This window comes from Ovis canadensis, chromosome 15, assembly GCF_042477335.2.
Source record: "Ovis canadensis isolate MfBH-ARS-UI-01 breed Bighorn chromosome 15, ARS-UI_OviCan_v2, whole genome shotgun sequence".
Taxonomy (NCBI): Eukaryota; Metazoa; Chordata; class Mammalia; order Artiodactyla; family Bovidae; genus Ovis; species Ovis canadensis.
In genome coordinates this window covers 53,642,132-53,661,208 of record NC_091259.1, presented here as the reverse complement: position 1 = coordinate 53,661,208, position 19,077 = coordinate 53,642,132, and the positions used below count along the sequence as shown (strand labels likewise).

The window sequence follows — 19,077 nt, the reverse complement described above, 5'->3', positions numbered from 1 at the left end:
AAAAACAGACAAAGACAACACAAAAAAAGAAAACTAGAGACCAATATCACTAATGAACATAGATGCAAAAATCCTCAACAAAATTTTAGCAAACAGAATTCAGCAGCACATCAAAAAGCTCATACACCATGATCAAGTTGGATTTATTCCAAGAATGCAAGGATTCTTCAATACATGCAAATCAATCAATGTGATATACCATGTTAACAAACTGAAAGATAAAAACCATATGATTATCTCAATAGAAGCAGAAAAAGCCTTTAACAAAATTCAGCACCCATTTATGATTAAAACTTTTCAAAAAGTCAGTATAGAAGGAACCTACCTCAATACAATAAAGGCCATATATGATAAGCCTACAGCAAACATTATTCTCAATGGTGAAAAACTGAAAGCATTCCCCCTAAGATCAGGAATCAGACAAGGGTGTCCAGTTTCACCACTAGTATTCAACATAGTTCTGGAAGTTCTAGCTACAGCAACAAAAGAAAAAGAAGTAAAAGGAATCCAGGTCAGGAAAGAAGAAGTAAAGCTCTCACTGTTTGCAGATGACATGATATAGTACATAGAAAACCCTAAAGATAGTATCAGAAAATTACTAAAGCTAATCAGTGAATTTAGCAAAGTTGCAGGATACAAAATCAATACACATAAATCACTTTCATTTCTATATAATAACAATGAAAACTCAGAAAGAGAAATTATGGCATCAATCCCATGCACCACTGCAACAAAAAGAATTAAATATCTAGGAATAAACTTACCTAAGGAGACAAAAGAACTGTACACAGAAAATTTTAAGACACTAATGAAAGAAATCAAAGATGATATAAACAGGTGGAGAGAGATTCCATGTTCCTGAGTAGGAAGAATCAATATTGTGAAAAAGACTATACTACCAAATGCAACCTACAGATTCAGTGTGATCTCTATCAAATTACCAATGGCATTTTTCACAGAACTAAAGGTCTGTCTAGCCAAGGCTATGGTTTTTCCTGTGGTCATGTATGGATGTGAGAGATGGACTGTGAAGAAAGCTGAGCGCCAAAGAATTGATGCTTTTGAACTGTGGTATTGGAGAAGATTCTTGAGAGTCCCTTGGACTGTAAGGAGATCCAACCAGTCCATTCTGAAGGAGATCAGTCCTGGGATTTCTTTGGAAGGAATGATGCTAAAGCTGAAACTCCAGTACTTTGGCCACCTCATGCGAAGAGTTGACATTGGAAAAGACTCTGATGCTGGGAGGGAGTAGGGGCAGGAAGAGAAGGGGATAACAGAGGATGAGATGGCTGGATGGCATCACCGACTCAATGGACATGAGTCTGAGTGAACTCTGGGAGATGGTGATGGACAGGGAGGCCTGGCGTGCTGTGATTCATGGGGTGGCAAAGAGTCGGACAAGACTGAGCAACTGAACTGAACTGAACTGAGAACAAAAAATATTCATATGGAAACACAAAAGACCCTGAATAGCCAAAGCAGTCTTGAGAAAAAAGAATGGAGCTGGAGGAATCACCCTTTCTGACTTCAGATTATAGTACAAAGCTACAGTCATCAAGACAGTATGGTACTGGCACAAAAACAGAAATACAGATCAATGGAACAAGATATAAAGCCCCAAAATAAACCCATGCTCCTATGGGTACCTTATTTTTGACAAAGGAGGCAAGAATATACAATAGGGCAAAGAAAGCCTCTTTAATAAATGGTGCTGGGAAAACTGGACAGCTACATGTAAAAGAATGAAATTAGAACACTTCCTAACACCATACACAAAGATAAACTAAAATGGATTAAAGACCTAAATGTAAGACCAGAAACTATAAAACTCTTAGAGGAAAGCATAGGCAGAACACTCAATGACATAAATCAAAGCAAGATCCTCTAGGACCCACCTCCTAGAGTAACAGAAATAAAAACAAAAGTATACAAGTGGGATCTGATTAAACTTAAAAGTTTTTGCACAGCAAAGGAAACTATAAGCAAGGTGAAAAAACAACCCTCAGAATGGGAGAAAATAATAGCAAATGAAACAACTGACAAATGATTAATTTCCAAAATATACAAGCAGCTCATACAATTCAATACCAGAAAAACAAACAATCCAATCAAAAAGTGGGAAAAAGACCTAAACAGACATTTCTCTAAAGAAGACATACAGATGGCTAAGAAACACATGAAAAGATGCTCAACATTGCTCATTATTAGAGAAATGCAAATCAAAATTACAATGAGATATGACCTCACACCAGTCAGAATGGCCATCATCAAAAAGTCTGCAAACAATAAATGCTGGAGAAGATGTGGAGAAAAGGGAATGCTCTTGCACTGTTGGTAGGAATGTAAGTTGACACAGCCACTATGGAAGGCAGTATGGAGATTCCTTAAAAAAACTAGGAATAAAACCACCATATGACCCAGCAATCCCACTCCAAGGCATATACCCTGAAGAAACCAAAATTCAAATAGACACATGTATTCCATTGTTCATTGCAGCACTATTTCCAATAGCTATAACATGGAAGCAACCTAGATGTCCATCGACAGATGAATGGATTAAAAAGTTGTGGTACATATATGCAATGGAATATTATCAGCCATAAAAAGGAATGCATTTGAGTCAGTTCTAATGAAGTGGATGAACCTAGAGCCTATTATACAGAGTGAAGCAAGTCAGAAAGAGAAAGATAAATTTCATATTCTAATGTATATATACGGAATCTAGAAAAATGGTACTGAAGAATTTATTTACAGGGCAGCAATGGAGAAACAGACATAGAGAATAGACATGGACATGGGGAGAGGGGAAGAGAGGGTGAGATGTATGGAAAGAGTAACATGTAAACTTCATTACCATATGTAAAATAGATAGCCAATGGGAATTTGCTGTATGGCTCAGGAAACACAAACAGGGGCTCTATATCAACCTAGAGGGGCGGGATGGGGAAGGATATGGGGGGAGGTTCAAAAGGGATGGGATATATGTATACCTATGACTGATTCGTGTTGAGGTTTGACAGAAAACAACAAAATTCTGTAAAGCAATTAACCTTCAATTAAAAAAAAATTTTTTTAAATAAAAGAAGAATGGTGGAGAATGTTAATTCTTCAATCGGTTTAAATTCATTATTAACTCTGAATAAATAACAACAATGAGCAGTCCCAGTAACATTAGTAAATTCATCAAAAGCCACAGAAAACCATAATCACTTGCTTTACTTTTTAATTGACTGGTACTGATACTGCTCCTGAGGTCTTCAATTCCTCAAGGATCAGTTCTCACCAAAATGATAATTGTCTTAAGCAAGTTTATTTTCTCTAGACACATTTGTTTTGGTTGTTCCAGTCAAACATAATTTAATCAACTCATCATTGGTAAAGGCTTTCCTTGTTTGGCTAACAAATGAGCCACTTGGAAGCTTTGCTTGCAGCCCCACTTTAATTTTTCCTTTTTAATAAAGACATTCTGCCATAATAAGGTATTCCTTTGAGTTTCAAATTTCTCTGACTGTTGCTTTCTGTAAGTTGGAAATATTCCAGTGAGTACTTAGTGTAGTAATGTCTACATGTATTGTTTATGCTTGGCAAAGCCTGAATATCATTACATTATAAACACAATGATTTACCATCTAATTTGATGTCAGAATATTCTACACTCCTCTGCTCTTTAAAATGTGACATTTGATATAACTTTTTTTCTCATTCTAACTTGATATCTGTGCACTGGTAACAAAATAAATGTTACAGTACAGAAATACACATGGCACTCAAGATGTCAAGCAATAACCTCATCACTGTGCTTTTCTTTTAAACTTGTAATATTTATTTTTTGCAAGAGTAATTCACTCTTAGCAGCAAAAGGGCCATGAACATATTCTTATAACTTGAAAACAGCTACAAAAAGAACTGACCAATTAAGCTGTGACCATTTCCCTTCTATGTTCATCTCCTCGCTCCTGGAAATTTTTTTCCAGTTTTACTGAGATATAATTGACATATAACATTTTATATGTTTAAGGTGTACAGCATAATAATTCAGTACAGTTCTGAAAGAGATGGGAATACCAGACCAACTAACCTGACTCTTGAGAAATCTGTATGCAGGTCAGGAAGCAACAGTTAGAACTGGACATGGAACAACAGACTGGTTCCAAATAGGAAAAGGAGTACGTCAAGGCTGTATATTGTCACCCTGCTTATTGAACTTGTATGTAGAGTACATCATGAGAAACGCTGGGCTGGATGAAGCACAGGCTGGAATCAAGATTGCCGGGAGAAATATCAATAACCTCAGATATGCAGATGACACCACCCTTATGGCAGAAAGTGAAGAGGAGCTAAAAAGCCTCTTGATGAAAGTGAAAGAGGAGAGTGAAAAAGTTGGCTTAAAGCTCAACATTCAGAAAATGAAGATCATGGCATCTGGTCCCATCACTTCATGGGAAATCAATGGGGAAACAGTGGAAACAGTGTCAGACTTTATTTTGGGGGGCTCCAAAATCACTGCAGATGGTGACTGCAGCCATGAAATTAAAAGACGCTTACTCCTTGGAAGAAAAGTTATGACCAACCTAGATAGTATATTCAAAAGCAGAGACATTACTTTGCCGACTAAGGTCCGTCTAGTCAAGGCTATGGTTTTTCCTTTGGTCATGTATGGAGGTGAGAGTTGAACTGTGAAGAAGGCTGAGTGCCGAAGAATTGATGCTTTTGAACTGTGGTGTTGGAGAAGACTCTTGACAGTCCCTTGGACAGCAAGGAGATCCAACCAGTCCATTCTGAAGGAGATCAGCCCTGGGATTTCTTTGGAAGGAATGATGCTAAAGCTGAAGCTCCAGTACTTTGGCCACCTCATGTGAAGAGTTGACTCATTGGAAAAGACTCTGATGCTGGGAGGGATTGGGGGCAGGAGGAGAAGGGGACGACCCAGGATGAGATGGCTGGATGGCATCATGGACTCGATGGACATGAGTCTGAGTGGACTCCGGGAGATGGTAATGGACAGGGAGGCCTGGCGTGCTGCAGCTCATGGGATCACAAAGAGTCAGACACAACTGAGCGACTGAACTGAACTGACACATTTCAAAATGATTACCACAATACATTTAGTTAATATATCGCTTCAAATATTTACAACTTTGTTCTTGTGCATCCCCATGATTTTTAATGCCCAAGCAGAAGATGAAAGTACCACTAATGTATGAACTTCAAACAACCATTCAGTTTTGATGTTATAGCATGAAGTAACTATGATATGTAAATGAATGAGCATGGCTGAGTTCCAATAAAACTTTACTTCTAGGTACTAGAATTTGGATTTTATATACCTTTTTTTTTTTTGCAGGATATATGATGAATACACATAATTGTATTTTTATACACTTGCAGTGAACAACCTGAAAAATAAAATTTAGAATTTCTGTTCAATTGCATAAAAAAGAATAAAACATATAGGAATAAATGTAACAGAAATACAAACCTTATACTCTGAAAGTTGTAAAACATTGAAGGAAATTAAAGATGATCTAAATGAAAGTAAAAGTATCCAAGGTTCATGAATCAAAAAAATGTAACATCATTAAGATAGCAATGTGCTTCAGATTCATCTACAGATTCAACACAATCCCTATCAGAATTCCAGATGACAGAAATTCTTACTTCACATCATAAACAAAAATTAGCTCACAATGGATCGATGACTTAACTGTAAGAGTTCAAACTACAGAGTTCTTAAAATACAGCACAAGCGTAAATCTTCATGATTTTAGATTTCGAAATGGATTCTTAGATATGACACCAAAAGCGCAAGCAAGCAAAGAAAAAACAGTAAATACATTCAGTTCAGTCGCTCAGTCGTGTCTGACCCTTTGCCACCCTGTGGACTGCAGCACACCCGGCTTCTCTGTTCTTCACCAACTCGCAGAGCTTGCTCAGACTCATGTCCATCGAGTCGGTGATGCCATCCAACCATCTCATCCCCTTTTCCACCTGTCTTCAATCTTTCCCAGCATCAGAGTCTTTTTAAATAAGTCAGGTCTTCGCATCAGGTGGCCTGGATTTTATATACTTTTATGTGTCAAGGAATATTATTTTTTTAATTTATTAACCATTTAAAAGCCAAGTAAAAACCATTCTTAACTCATGAACTATATAATACCCATGGAGGGTTGAATTTGGCCTGTAGAGTATCATTTGCCAATATCTGGGAAAGTGCATGAATCAGAAGCTAAAATGCTTGGGCTTTATCCTGCTTCTGTAACTTGACAACTCTGTGATATTGGGCAAGTTATTTAGCGCCCTAACTATATTTCATCTTCTGTAAAGTGAAGATAATCATAAAACCTATTCCACATCTTGGCTGAGAGAATTAAATGAGTGAGTATATGTAAATCATTAAAAACCAAGGCTGAGCACATAGTAATTTCTATATAGAAAAGTTAAGCATTATGAAGATGCTGATGACAGTATTGGTGATGTTGATGACAATGATGAATATAATGAAAATTATTTGGAAGGGAAAACTAAACAGCAGTAAGTGTAGTGAGGTCTGGAGGAGTTCAGTCTTGAAAGGCCTTCTATGCCAAGGTGTTTGAACACTGTTTTGTGAAGTGGATGGATTAATTAAGAGGGTTTTTAGTATGAAGAAACTGTCAAGTGTGTATTTTGGAAAAATTACTTTGGTAGTGGTATGGAGAATGGGTGGCAAAGGGACACAGTCTGTAAGATAGACATCTGTCAAAAGACCTTTGTAACTGGTCAGAGGAGAGATCATGAAACCAAAATTCAGTGCAAAGGAAAACCACCTCTTAATCTCAGAATTTGAAGTCCTCCGTCATAGTGGGTGAGCAGAGCAGGCAGTAAGCAGAGCTGAGAGCTCAGAGAAAATCACTGCTGCTCTGGATCCCACCCACTCTGCAGGTCAGCAGGGACTTGAGCTTCAAAATTGGCCTGCTTTCTAGCAGGATTTCATTAGGTGTGAATCTTCAGCCTGAGTTCGTTACCCTATCCCCAGATCTGATCCTGTCCATTCACCTAAGCTCTCGTTTCAGGCCCCAGGAGAAGCCACTGGGAGCCTCCCTCAGCTGTGCTCCCTGAACAGCAGCATGTCTTATTAACAACTTTTTAATGAAGTCACAGCCTGTGACTGCTCATTAATAGGCTGGTTAGTCTGCAGCCCCAGGGGTGGAAGAGACTGAAGATAGCAGCCAGTGAGAACAGAGCTCAGCCTAAGTAGAGCTGAGGATAGGAAGAGAGAACTAACTCCCTTTAGCAGAGATTCCATGCCTTTACTCTTGGGTCTCCAGGATTCATCCCTCAGCTCTCAGTGACTGTGATTCTGCAGACTGAGGTCTAGAGGGACCAGGGACAGAGGTGGAAGGAATTATAACAGAGCCCAGGGATCCCAGGCTCAGACCAGCTCTCAGTCTAGAGAGACTGTTGAGGAAATCAAATCTTCTTTAGGTTTTCTTCAGTGCTTGTGTAAAAGGGATTTTGCTTTTGAAGTTTTATCATCTTCCCTTCCATAATCATGGACTCCTTTGCTATTCCTCCATCATGCCCAACTTACTATGAAAGCATTAAAGCTGGGTATCCTGTGGCAACAACTGAGGCCCCATGTAGGCAAACATTTCCACTTGTAGAACTTTGCAGTTCATTATACTCTATAGTATTCTTGCAATTTAAAGTAGAATATGAGTTACGCAGAATTCTCAATTAGTTTCCTTTTAATTATCACTTAGGTAAATTATTGGGTTCCCTCCTTTTGCCAAAGAGCAGGGTAAAGAAAGGAATTAACACGTGGTTACTGTCTGTTACCTATTTGTGTACAAAGCATCATTTATACCTCAGAGATATCATCAGGATATATAGAACAGGGACAATGGAACAACCAATAAGTGTCAGAGCTTAGGTATGAATCCAGGTCCCTATGATCTAAAAATACCATGTTCTTTTCAATATAGTATAAATTCTCTAAAATATAAAGGTACAAATTACAAATAAGTTAGAAGGAAAAGGAAAGAACGATATGTAACATAGAAGGCCAAGAGGCTTCAAAAGGATCATAGGAGAAAACATTTTAAGACATATATAATCTTTGGTGAGCTATTAATATTTCTTTGGGATCATTGAAAGGACAAATAAAGTTTTTTTCTCTAAAAAAAGCTACTTGTGATACATTGTCTTCAACAAGAGGTAGACATTATTATTATTATCATTATTATTATTATTTATTAGTATTATTATTATTATTACTAAATTTTTACATCTTTGGGCTTCCTTGGTGGCTCAGAGGGTAAAGCATCTGCCTGTGATGTGGAAGACCCAGGTTCGATCCCTGTGTCGGGAAGATCCCCTGGAGAAGGAAAGGGCAACCCACTCCAGTATTCTTGCCTGAAGAATCCCATGGACAGAGGAGCCTGATAGGCTACAGTCCATGGGGTTGCAAAGAGTTGGACACGACTGAGCAACTTCACTTTTCTATCTTTACTTATCTCTCTACAGTTCCTACCTCTCATTCCATACTCTGCATACCAAGTTAATATCTCCATATCACTTAAGAATAAACTCTAGTGTTTTCTTCTCTCTCTAAGCAAATCTAAGTTCACTTTCCTTTGAAAACATGTGGCATCTTGCATACATCATGATTAAGCATTAAAGACATTGCAATTGTATTTTTCACATGCGTGGAGGACACAGTAAGAACAGTTAATAGTTTATGTTTGTATTTCTGAGGCCTATTCGGTGTCTGGACTATAATAGGTATGGACTGACTGAATAAATGAATGTATAATTCCAAAATTGTTTCCCTAGCCCTGATCTCACTGAAATTTGAGTTCTGTATTTACAGCTGCCTCCAGGACATGTCTGCATAACTATCAAAACATATGTCTAGCACCACACTCCCATCTCCACATTTCGAAAAGAATTTTCTTGTTACTTATCCCTTTTTTGTGACCTCATTATTTGTTGACACTTTTTTTCATTTAATCAGTAAATATTCAGACTGAAACTTGGTGTACCAATGAACTAGGCGCTGCCCTCTAGGAGCTGTGAGACAGACATATACACAAATAGCTACAGACTAAAAAGACTGTGGCGTGTAGAGTGCTATGTGCGTGTGTACATACATGTGCTTGCTCAGTTGTGTCCGACTCTTTGTGACACTATGGACTATAGCCCACCAGGCTCCTCTGTCCATAGGATTTCCCAGGCAAGAATACTTGAGTGGGTTGCCATTTCCTCCTCCAGGGGATCTTCCTGACCCAGGGATCAAACCCTCGTCTCCTGTGTCTTCTGCATTGATGGGCAGATTCTTTACCACTGAGCCACCTGGGAAGCCCAGAGTTCTGTACCATGTTTTAATTCTACATTTCAATAAAGGCTATCATATAAGCGTTCAACCAGTCTCCTAATACCGCTCATTCTTCCTTGGCAAAATTCTCCCTGTTCAAACTATGGCTCAATTCTCATTTTCATTGCCATTGTCTTTACACACCATTATATATCACTTGGCGGGCTTTCATTTCTAAAGTAATATGTTGAGAGTGTCCTCAGTGTTCTCACTGCTTCCAGTTCTGCAATCTTTATAGTCATTGGTAAGAACTCAATTTACAGGGATGTGCAAAACAGAGCCCCTGCCTCAGGGACGTCACAGTCTGAAGGAGAGGAGAGATAATAAGGAAAGAACCACACTGATAAATATGTAATTACAGTTTGATATCATTACTATGAAGGAAAAGAACATACTAATCTGGAGAAAGAATAAAAGGAGGGAATCCTAATTTGCTTTTGGGATCAAAGAAGACCTCACTGAGGAAGTGATATTTAAAGTGCTATCAAAAGATTGTGTAGCAATTAACCAGCTAAAAACAAAAAGGAAAATTATACAAAGCAAGAGAATTAGTATATACAAAGATTCTAAGTCAGTAAGTACAGAAATCGTGTTGGTAGAAATAATAGTAGTTGAAGTTGGTCATCATATAGTCAACTGAACTGTCCCTTCCTCTCCTTAATGACAACCTTCAAGTCCCAGGTCAAACAGTATATTAATGGAGCCTTATCATTTATGCCTATTGCCAGCACATGGCGTATTTCCTGTACTTTGCTTCATTTCATTCTCAGGACAGGAACTGGGCATTTTATAGAAGAGAAACTAAGATATGAAATAATTTTCTCTAGGTCTTGATATTAGGAATCAATGGAATAAACTAAAATGGTAGTTTCTTTTTTAAAAATTGAAGTATAATTGATTTACAATGTTGTGTTAATTTCAGACGTACTGCAAAGTGAATCAGATATTGATAGACAGCTAATGTATGTATATGTACACATATATGTGTATATATTTATGGGCTTTCCTGGTGACTCAGTGGTAAAGAATCTGCCTGCCAATGAACAAGATGCACGTTTGATCCCTGGGTCAGGAAGATCCCCTAGAGGAGGAAATGGCAACCCACTCCAGTATTCTTGCCTGGGAAGTCCCATGGACAGGGGAGCCTGGAAAGCTATAGCCCATGGGGTCACAAAAGTGTTGGACATGACTTAGTGACTAAACAACAACATACATCTATATATTCCTTTTCATTACATAGGTTATTACAAGATATTGAATATAGCTCCCTGTACTATACAGTAGGTCCTTGTTTATTTTATATACAGCAGCTTGTATTTGTTAATCTCATACTCCTAATTTATCCCTTCCCCCATATTACTTTTGGAAACCATGAATTGATTTTCTAGATCAGTGGGTCTGTTCCTGTTTTGTAAAAGAGTTCATTTGTATCCCTTTTTTAGATTCCACATATAGGTGATATCATATGTTATTTGTCTTTCTCTGTCTGACTTCACTTCACTTAGTATGATCATCTCATTCATGTTGCTGCAAGTGGCAGTATTTCATTCCTTTTTATGGCTGAGTAATATTCTGTTTTGTATATATAGCACATCTTCTTTACCCATTCGTCTATCAATGGACACTTAGATTACTTCTATTTCTTGGCTATTATAATTAGTGCTGCTACAAATATTTGGATGCACTTATTTTTTTAAAACAGTTCTTGTGTTTTTCAGATATATGCCCAAGAGTGAGATTGCTGGACCATATGGTAGCTCTATTTTTAGTCCTTTAAGGAACCTCAATACAGGTTTCCCTAGTGACTGCACTAGCTTACGTTCCCAACAGTGTAGGAGGGTTCCCTTCAGAATGATAGCTTTCTTTTGTATTAGATATCTTTCCATTTCACTAAAACCACAAAATTTGCTTATGACAAAAATTCACCAGACTTCTTCCTCCTAGAGGTGGAAATTAATTCCCCTTCCTTGCATGTGGGTTAGACTTAGTGACTTACTTCTGTGCAACAGACCATGAAAAGGAAATAGTAATAAGTAATGTTCATATACCATACACACCCTGGTGTGATGTGATGAGAAGAATGCTTTACTCCTGTGATATAGTCCCCGTTCATTCCCCCAAAAAAGCCTAATCATGAAAAAAACAGCATACAAACCATAATTGAGGGTGATTCTGCAAAATACCTTACCAGTTGCTATTCAAAAATGAAAAATAAGGGAATACTGAGAAAACATCACAGATTGGAAAAAATGAGAATATATGATGACTAAATACAACATAGTATTTTGGAATGAATCTTGGTACAGAAGCCAGTCATTTGTGAGTAAAGTGAATTCAGCTAAGGCCTGCAGTTTAGTTAACAGTATTGTACCAATGTTAATTTTTTAGTTATGACAAATGAACCATGTTCATGTAAGATGTTTTACAATTAGATGAGAGAAAATGGATGGAGTATAGAAATAATTATTATTTCTGACTATAAAATTATTTTAAAACTTACAGTGTTTTACATAAAAATTCAATCAACATAAAATTATATACAACCAAAAGTATAATTCCCTCTGTTACCCAAATTCATTGCCTAGCAGCAACTATTATCAATTTTTTATATCCTTACAGAAATTTTCTAATAAATAATTTCATTTATATATTTTATATATTTCATTATATATAATTTCATTTTACATATTGAAATTTTCTTTCTATAAAACATATGCAGTTTACATGGTATAATGTATCATGTTCTCTATCTTGGTTTTTTAAATTCAAAAGCATAGCTTCTACTTTGTCTATTGGTCTTACAGATATGAAGAAGTTAGGATATTAGAACCAACTCCAAACACTGTCCACAAAACAGAATCTGTTATTTTAAGTGGTCATTTCAAGAAATTGACAAGCAAAGTTCTGAAGATTTTGTAATGGACATTATTGATCTTGTTCACCTTGATTTTTTAAGTAAACTTTTTAAATTGCTAAGCATCATAAAACAGAAAGGTCTAGTGCTGGGATTAAACTTAGGTCACTCAAAATCCAAAACATTTGTGCTTTTCTCTATACAATACCACATTCCTAGAGTATGGTTTTCCTTTCTTGAACTTCATCCTATTGGCATCTGACATTCCTTAGGGTCCCAAAGGACAGTGGAATCAAAAAGGTCAGGTACCCTTGAGCAAGGGCAGGAAGAGAAGCTAAGTTGAGCCCAGAAACACCTGGGGAAATACATGTGCCAGCCCTTCATGTGGCCCTGAGGACAAAAGAGACACAGCTGGGAACAGATCACCTAAATCAGGGCTGGGGGCAGGGCCAACCCATCTAGACTGCTCCCTCACACCTGACGCAGAGGGCTGCAGTGGCCTGGCTTCAGGTCCAGTCATTAATGCGGGAGTAGGACCTCCCTGGTACTTTTTCTGGTTTTTCTGATAGCAGAGCCAGAGGTCGCCAAACTCTCAGGAGCCTGCAGGAAGCATAGGTATCAGGTAGAGCTGACCAAGGCAGATCTTCCTATTGGGTACAGGTAAGGCTTTCATGCATTGGAGAAGGAAATGGCAACGCACTCCAGTGTTCTTGCCTGGAGAATCCCAGGGCCAGGGGAGCCTGGTGGGCTGCTGTCTATGGGGTTGCACAGAGTCGGACACGACTGAAGTGACTTAGCAGAAGCAAGGCTCCCGTCAAGTGTCGGGTCAACCCAGGCCCTTCTCGAGGTTCAAGTGCTCAACTAGACAAGGTTTGGCAGGGTTTGCTGGAGCATCTAATTCTATTCCTATTCCACACTGAGAAGACATCATCAATCTTCTCTCTGGGCCTTCGTTTCTCCTTTCTACAGCATGAGAGAGATCTGAGACTGCACGAAAATTGAGATTACCCAGAGGTGTGTGTGTGTGTGTGTGTGTGTGTGTGTGTGTGTGTGTGTGTGTGTGTGTGTTTAACTTCCAGTTCTGTCCTCTAAAGCTTTCTGGGTCAGAAAAATCTCACTCTGCAGGTTTTGACAAAACATATACCTCCTTCGAGTTTTAACTGTCCTCTCTTGTTGCGAAAGTTCTGGAGGGACTGTCAAGGGAGACTGTGGCCCGGCCATGGGCCGAGTTCTGCTGTGTCCCCCACCTCAAGTCAGGCTGTGTCTCTTCTTCCCAGTACTTTACAGAAGTTCTGGTGGCAAAGGTTGACACTGAAATGTTTAGGTTGGGTTCATTTTACATACTTTGTAGAAAACCCAAGTGTTGCTTTTATTACAGATTTTTCTGATTATGGTTTTAAGTGCAGGTTCAGTCATTTCCATGTAATTTCCATGTAATTACAAAGTTTCTCAATCTCAAAATTATTTATCTGCATTAAAACTTTGCATTCATCTCTAGTATGGGGAGGATAATGATGGCATTTAAATCACAGTTGTGAGAAGAAAATGAGAGAATAAATGTAAAGCATAAAGCATAAACCTATTACATTTTTAGTAAATATTGCAGCTTCATCATCATTATGATCATCATCATTTTCATTTTTAATGTTGTTACTATCATATAATAAATGTAGCTCATTGTAGAAAATTTAGTAATCCATAAAAATAGAAATAAGAAAGCACTTTTTACAGCACTTGGAAATAGATCACTTTAAAATTTTGATTATAACCTTCCAGCCTTTTTAATACCAAAAAATGTATTTACAAAATTATAAATTTAGCATATATGTGCAGTTTGGGCATCTTAGTTTTTAATTAATATTATACTGTGATTATTGCATTACACTATTAAGTGAAGTTGTGAAGTTGCTCAGTCGTGTCCAACTCTGTGATCCCATGGACTGTAGCCTACCAGGCTCCTCCATCCATGGAATTTTCCAGGCAAGAGTACTGGAGTAGGTTGCCATTTCCTTCTCCAGGGGATCTTCCCAACCCAGGGATCAAACCCAGGTCTCCCGCATTGCAGGTAAATGCTTTACTGTCTGAGCAATTATTTAAAGGATTGCCTGATTTTCCTTAAATTCATGCTTTATAAGTGAATCTTTCATTCACCTATTTATTAATGATCATTTTCAAACTATCACTATAATGGTCAGCACTGAAGAGACATGTAAAATCATTGCCTCCAATTCTTCTGCCAAAGGAGTTCTTCAATCAAAATGTATGAACATTATAGGATCCTCACACAATCTGTGACAACCTGAGGCTAATTTGCATAGCTTCAAAAAGAATAAGATATTCCTTACTGCTGCTGCTGCTAAGTCGCTTCAGTCGTGTCCGACTCTGTGCGACCCCATAGACGGCAGCCCACCAGGCTCCTCCATCCCTGGGTCTCTCCAGGCAAGAACACTGGAGTAGGTTGCCATTTCCTTCTCCAATGCATCAAAGTGAAAAGTCAAAGCGAAGTCGCTCAGTCGTGTCCGACTCTTCGCGACCCCATGGACTGCAGCCCACCAGGCTCCTCTGTCCATGGGATTTTCCAGGCAAGAGTACTGGAGTGGGGTGCCATTGCCTTCTCCATATTCCTTACTAACCAACCCTTACTAGCAATGAATATTATACTTTTCAATATTCCAAACTGAAAAGAAATTAAATTTCTATCTTAATTTTTAACTTTATTACTACAAAATAGAGTAATTTTCATATGATTACCGGCCATTGGAAATTTCTGGTGAAATAAATCTTTGTGTCTTGTATATTTCTTTTGAGGAGTTTGTGTCATTTTAAAAGGGATTTCTATAGCTTATTATATATTAGGTAGCCAAACACTTTTTATTATTTGTTGCCATTATTACAAATATTTTCCCAGCTTGTCATTAAGTTTTCCCTTTTGTTTATGGGTTGTTTTGTGTTATAAGTGTCTTGTTCTTAATAATATTCAAATATTTGTTCTTCAAATTAAAAAATAAATACATTTTCACTATGGATAATGTAAAAAATATAAAACGTGAAGAAGAAATTTTAAACTCTTGGAATTATACCACTAAGATGGTAATGAATAAACAGAACTGGAGGCTTTCAAATGTATTATGTAATACATATATAAATTTTCTATTTAAAATAAATGTTTTATATTAAATATACTCTCTTGTAGCACACTTTATTAACTTAGCAAAAACTTATTGAATATTTTCTCATGTCATTTGTTATTCTTATAACATACATTTTAATTACTTCATAGTATTCATAATATAGATATGTAGATGTAACAGTTTATTTCACAATCTATTTTTATATAGTTAGATCGTTCTTTATCACTTGTTTTAATTACACTATTATAAATAAATAGTGACTGGAGCATCCTGGTATATAAAATTTGCAAATAATCTTAATCTAAAATTATAGATATAAAATTGCCTGTTCAAAGAATCTCTGATACATAGTGTAAAATCCACTTATTGTTTGGACCTATAGTGTTTGAATGTTTATATTTCACATTTACCCAAAATAAATACCATGTTTAAAATTTTTTAAGAAAAAATGACCTCCTTTAAAAAATTGTAATTAATTTTTCTTGGCTTTGAACTGTTTTTCTCTTCTGGCATTTGATTTCTGATGATGTGAACTGAATGATTATAGGTTTACTTAGTTTTCCCTTGGGTAATTTGTAACAATATGTTGACATTTATCTTGTACACATTGTCTCTATTAAAATTTATCTTTTAATGTCTATGTTAAACTATTAGTGTTTAAAATTATTTGATTTTTATTTGTTAAAAATCAATGAATATTTTCTTTTTTGGATTCTGCTTTAGAATACATGCTGAGAAAGAAAGCTAAATAGTTATCTATATTTTCTTCAGTTCAGCTAAAGCTTCACATTTACATTTAAGTCATTTTCTATGTTGGGTATATTTTATTGTGCTATTTAATGTAAGAATATAACATTTGCTTTCCCCTCAAGTTGCCACAGAGCTGTTTATATATGCATTGGTCCAGGGATTCATTCTGTTTCAGTTATGTGCCTAGAGTGATAGTCTTCAAAGCATACACAAATAAACATAATAAAATATTGTAATACTATGAGGAAATATAATATTATATGGTAACATTATAACATGTTTAAATACCTGCCGATGTATATGATCCCCACCTTTCAGAATTTTATGTTTCTTTGATGTGTACTATCTAGGGTTTTTAGTTATAATTAGTGGGAAGGAAAAGGAAAAGCCTGCTTACTCCATCTTATAGACACAGAACTTCCTGATTCATTTTTTTCCTTTGCAGTTGGGCCAGAGTTTTTGTTTGGTTGCAGTTTACAGAATTTGTTTTAATTTGTTGTTTTCTTTTAATAATTTGCTAGGTTGGTTAGTGAACAGAATTATTCCCCATCCTCAAATTTTTTAAAAAATTCATATAAAGACATATGCCTGTGTGAATCTTTTAAAATTTGTTTGCATTTAGGGATTCTTTCAGTTTAAAAAGTCATGTCTTTTTTCAGCTCAGAGATGTTTATTTTTCCTCTGGTACTTCTTTGAATATTCTTTTTCTTTTCTCCTTTGTTACATATTCTGGAATGCCTATTAAATTGATTTTATTTATTTTACTTCATTGTTATTCTTATTTCTGTCTATTGTTTTTTCTCAATAATTTAGATATAAATTCTCTTGTGTTCTAATTCATTAATTCAGTTTTCTTAAGTTTCTAACACTGGACTCTATAATCTTTCAATTTTATTATCATGATTTCCCCTCAGATAGTCTTTTCTAACTATATCCTTGTTTCTGTTTTACTTTGTGTCAACTTTGGTTTTTACTGCTCCTAATAATGTTTTATTTCTGTTATTAAATGTGTGTTGTTCTTACTATAGTTCTCCATCCACATCTAATTCCCTTTCATTTATCCCAGTCTCTTGGCCCACATCATTTTCCAACTTTATCTCATAATGTCTCCATTAGAATTTAGTACTTTAGATTACCAATATAACAAGAGAAGAAGAACCTCTTGATAACCAGGTGCACATTAGAAGCAAATAATGTAAAATAAGGATCCAATTGAGTCTGGACACCTTGATGTTAGTAGTGTTGATTGTCCTCTATCTTCAATGTGATTTGGCAAAAATTCCAATTGTAATTCTCGTAACCATTAATGATGTAATCCCCAGATCAAGTCAAAACTGTTCAACGAAGCATGGTTTAATAGAAATCAGAGTACTTCAGAATCCAACAGATGTAGTTTAGACTCGAGATTTGCCACTTTAATTGCTATTTATTAACTTCTCTGGGGTCAGTTTCCTCATCTGTAAAATGCACATGTATAAGGATAAAGCACATACATATGTTAATACATACTAGCTCCTCATTTACCTCCCAAATTCTAACCAGGCAAAAAAAGATTTATGAAGAGGAGAAAATTAATTAGATGCATTGATCTGTATCATAATCATAAAGATACTTCTAAAGTTATGATAAATTCACATGTATGTGTTTTTTAATGAAATCATGAACATCGTGCTTGTTTCTCAAAGTCTATGTGTTTTTTAGGAGTATCACTGCCTCCCAAAATAGACCCTTTGGTGGCTCCTTCAGGGATGCATGGTTCTGATTAGGCATAAACTTTCCCTATATGTCAACGTACAAATAGAAACGTATCAACTCTTCTGAAACCTGACCTAGGGCCATTTCAGAGCTCATGCTGTGGCCATTCTTCCTTGTGCTTTTATTCTCAGATAACACAAGATAATTTCTCTTTCAACTGAGATCCTGATCTTGCCTCTTTCCCTGACCCTAAGAAGGATTCTGAAAAACAAATCCAGAATCTGACTCTTCCAATCAAGAATCTCTATGACCACAGCTGGGAGTTCATTCCTATATTTATGGCTGAAGGAAACTGGACAAGAGTTAATGAGTTTATCCTGATGAGTTTCTCTTCCTTACCTAATGAAATACAGTCATTACTCTTCCTGACATTTCTATTCATCTACCTGGTCACTCTGCTGGGAAACAGCCTCATCATTCTGGTGACCTTGGCTGACCCCATGCTGCACAGCCCCATGTACTTCTTCCTCAGGAACTTGTCCTTCTTAGAGATTGGCTTCAACCTAGTCATCGTGCCCAAGATGCTGGGGACCCTGATTGCCCAGGACACAGCCATCTCCTTTCTTGGCTGTGCCACTCAGATGTATTTCTTCTTCTTCTTCTTCGGGGTTTCTGAATGCTTCCTCCTGGCCACCATGGCCTATGACCGCTATGTAGCCATCTGCAGTCCCTTGCACTACCCAGTCATCATGAACCCAAGGACACGTGCCAAACTGGCAGCTGTCTCCTGGTTTCCAGGCATTCCTGTAGCTACTGTGCAGACCACATGGCTCTTCAGCTTTCCATTCTGTGGCATCAACAAGGTGAACCACTTCTTCTGTGACAGCCCTCCTGTGCTGAGGCTGGTCTGTGCAGACACAGCACGGTTTGAGATCTATGCCATCATTGGAACCATTCTGGTTGTCATGATACCCTGCTTGCTGATCCTATGTTCCTACACGCGCATCGCTGCTGCCATCCTGAAGATTCCATCGGCTAAGGGGAAGCATAAAGCCTTCTCTACATGCTCCTCTCACCTGCTCGTCGTCTCCCTTTTCTATGTATCTTTAAGCCTCACCTACTTCCGACCTAAGTCCAATAATTCTCCTGAGAGCAAAAAAGTGCTTTCACTGTTCTACGCTGTTGTGACTCCCATGTTGAACCCCATCATCTACAGCCTGAGAAATAACAAGGTAAAGAATGCCCTTGGCCGGACCTTCCACAAGGCCCTAGGCCTTAGAAACTGCATCCCATAA

The 19,077-nt window shown here is 37.2% G+C and overlaps 1 protein-coding gene across 1 annotated transcript; it reads left to right on the top strand.

Moving 5' to 3' along the window:
- The first annotated feature begins 18,111 nt into the window (after positions 1-18,111).
- LOC138420564 (olfactory receptor 10A5-like) lies at positions 18,112-19,077 on the top strand. Its single transcript, XM_069553855.1, has one exon. It carries the CDS (start codon positions 18,121-18,123, stop codon positions 19,075-19,077), a length of 957 nt encoding a protein of 318 aa, XP_069409956.1. The 5' UTR covers positions 18,112-18,120.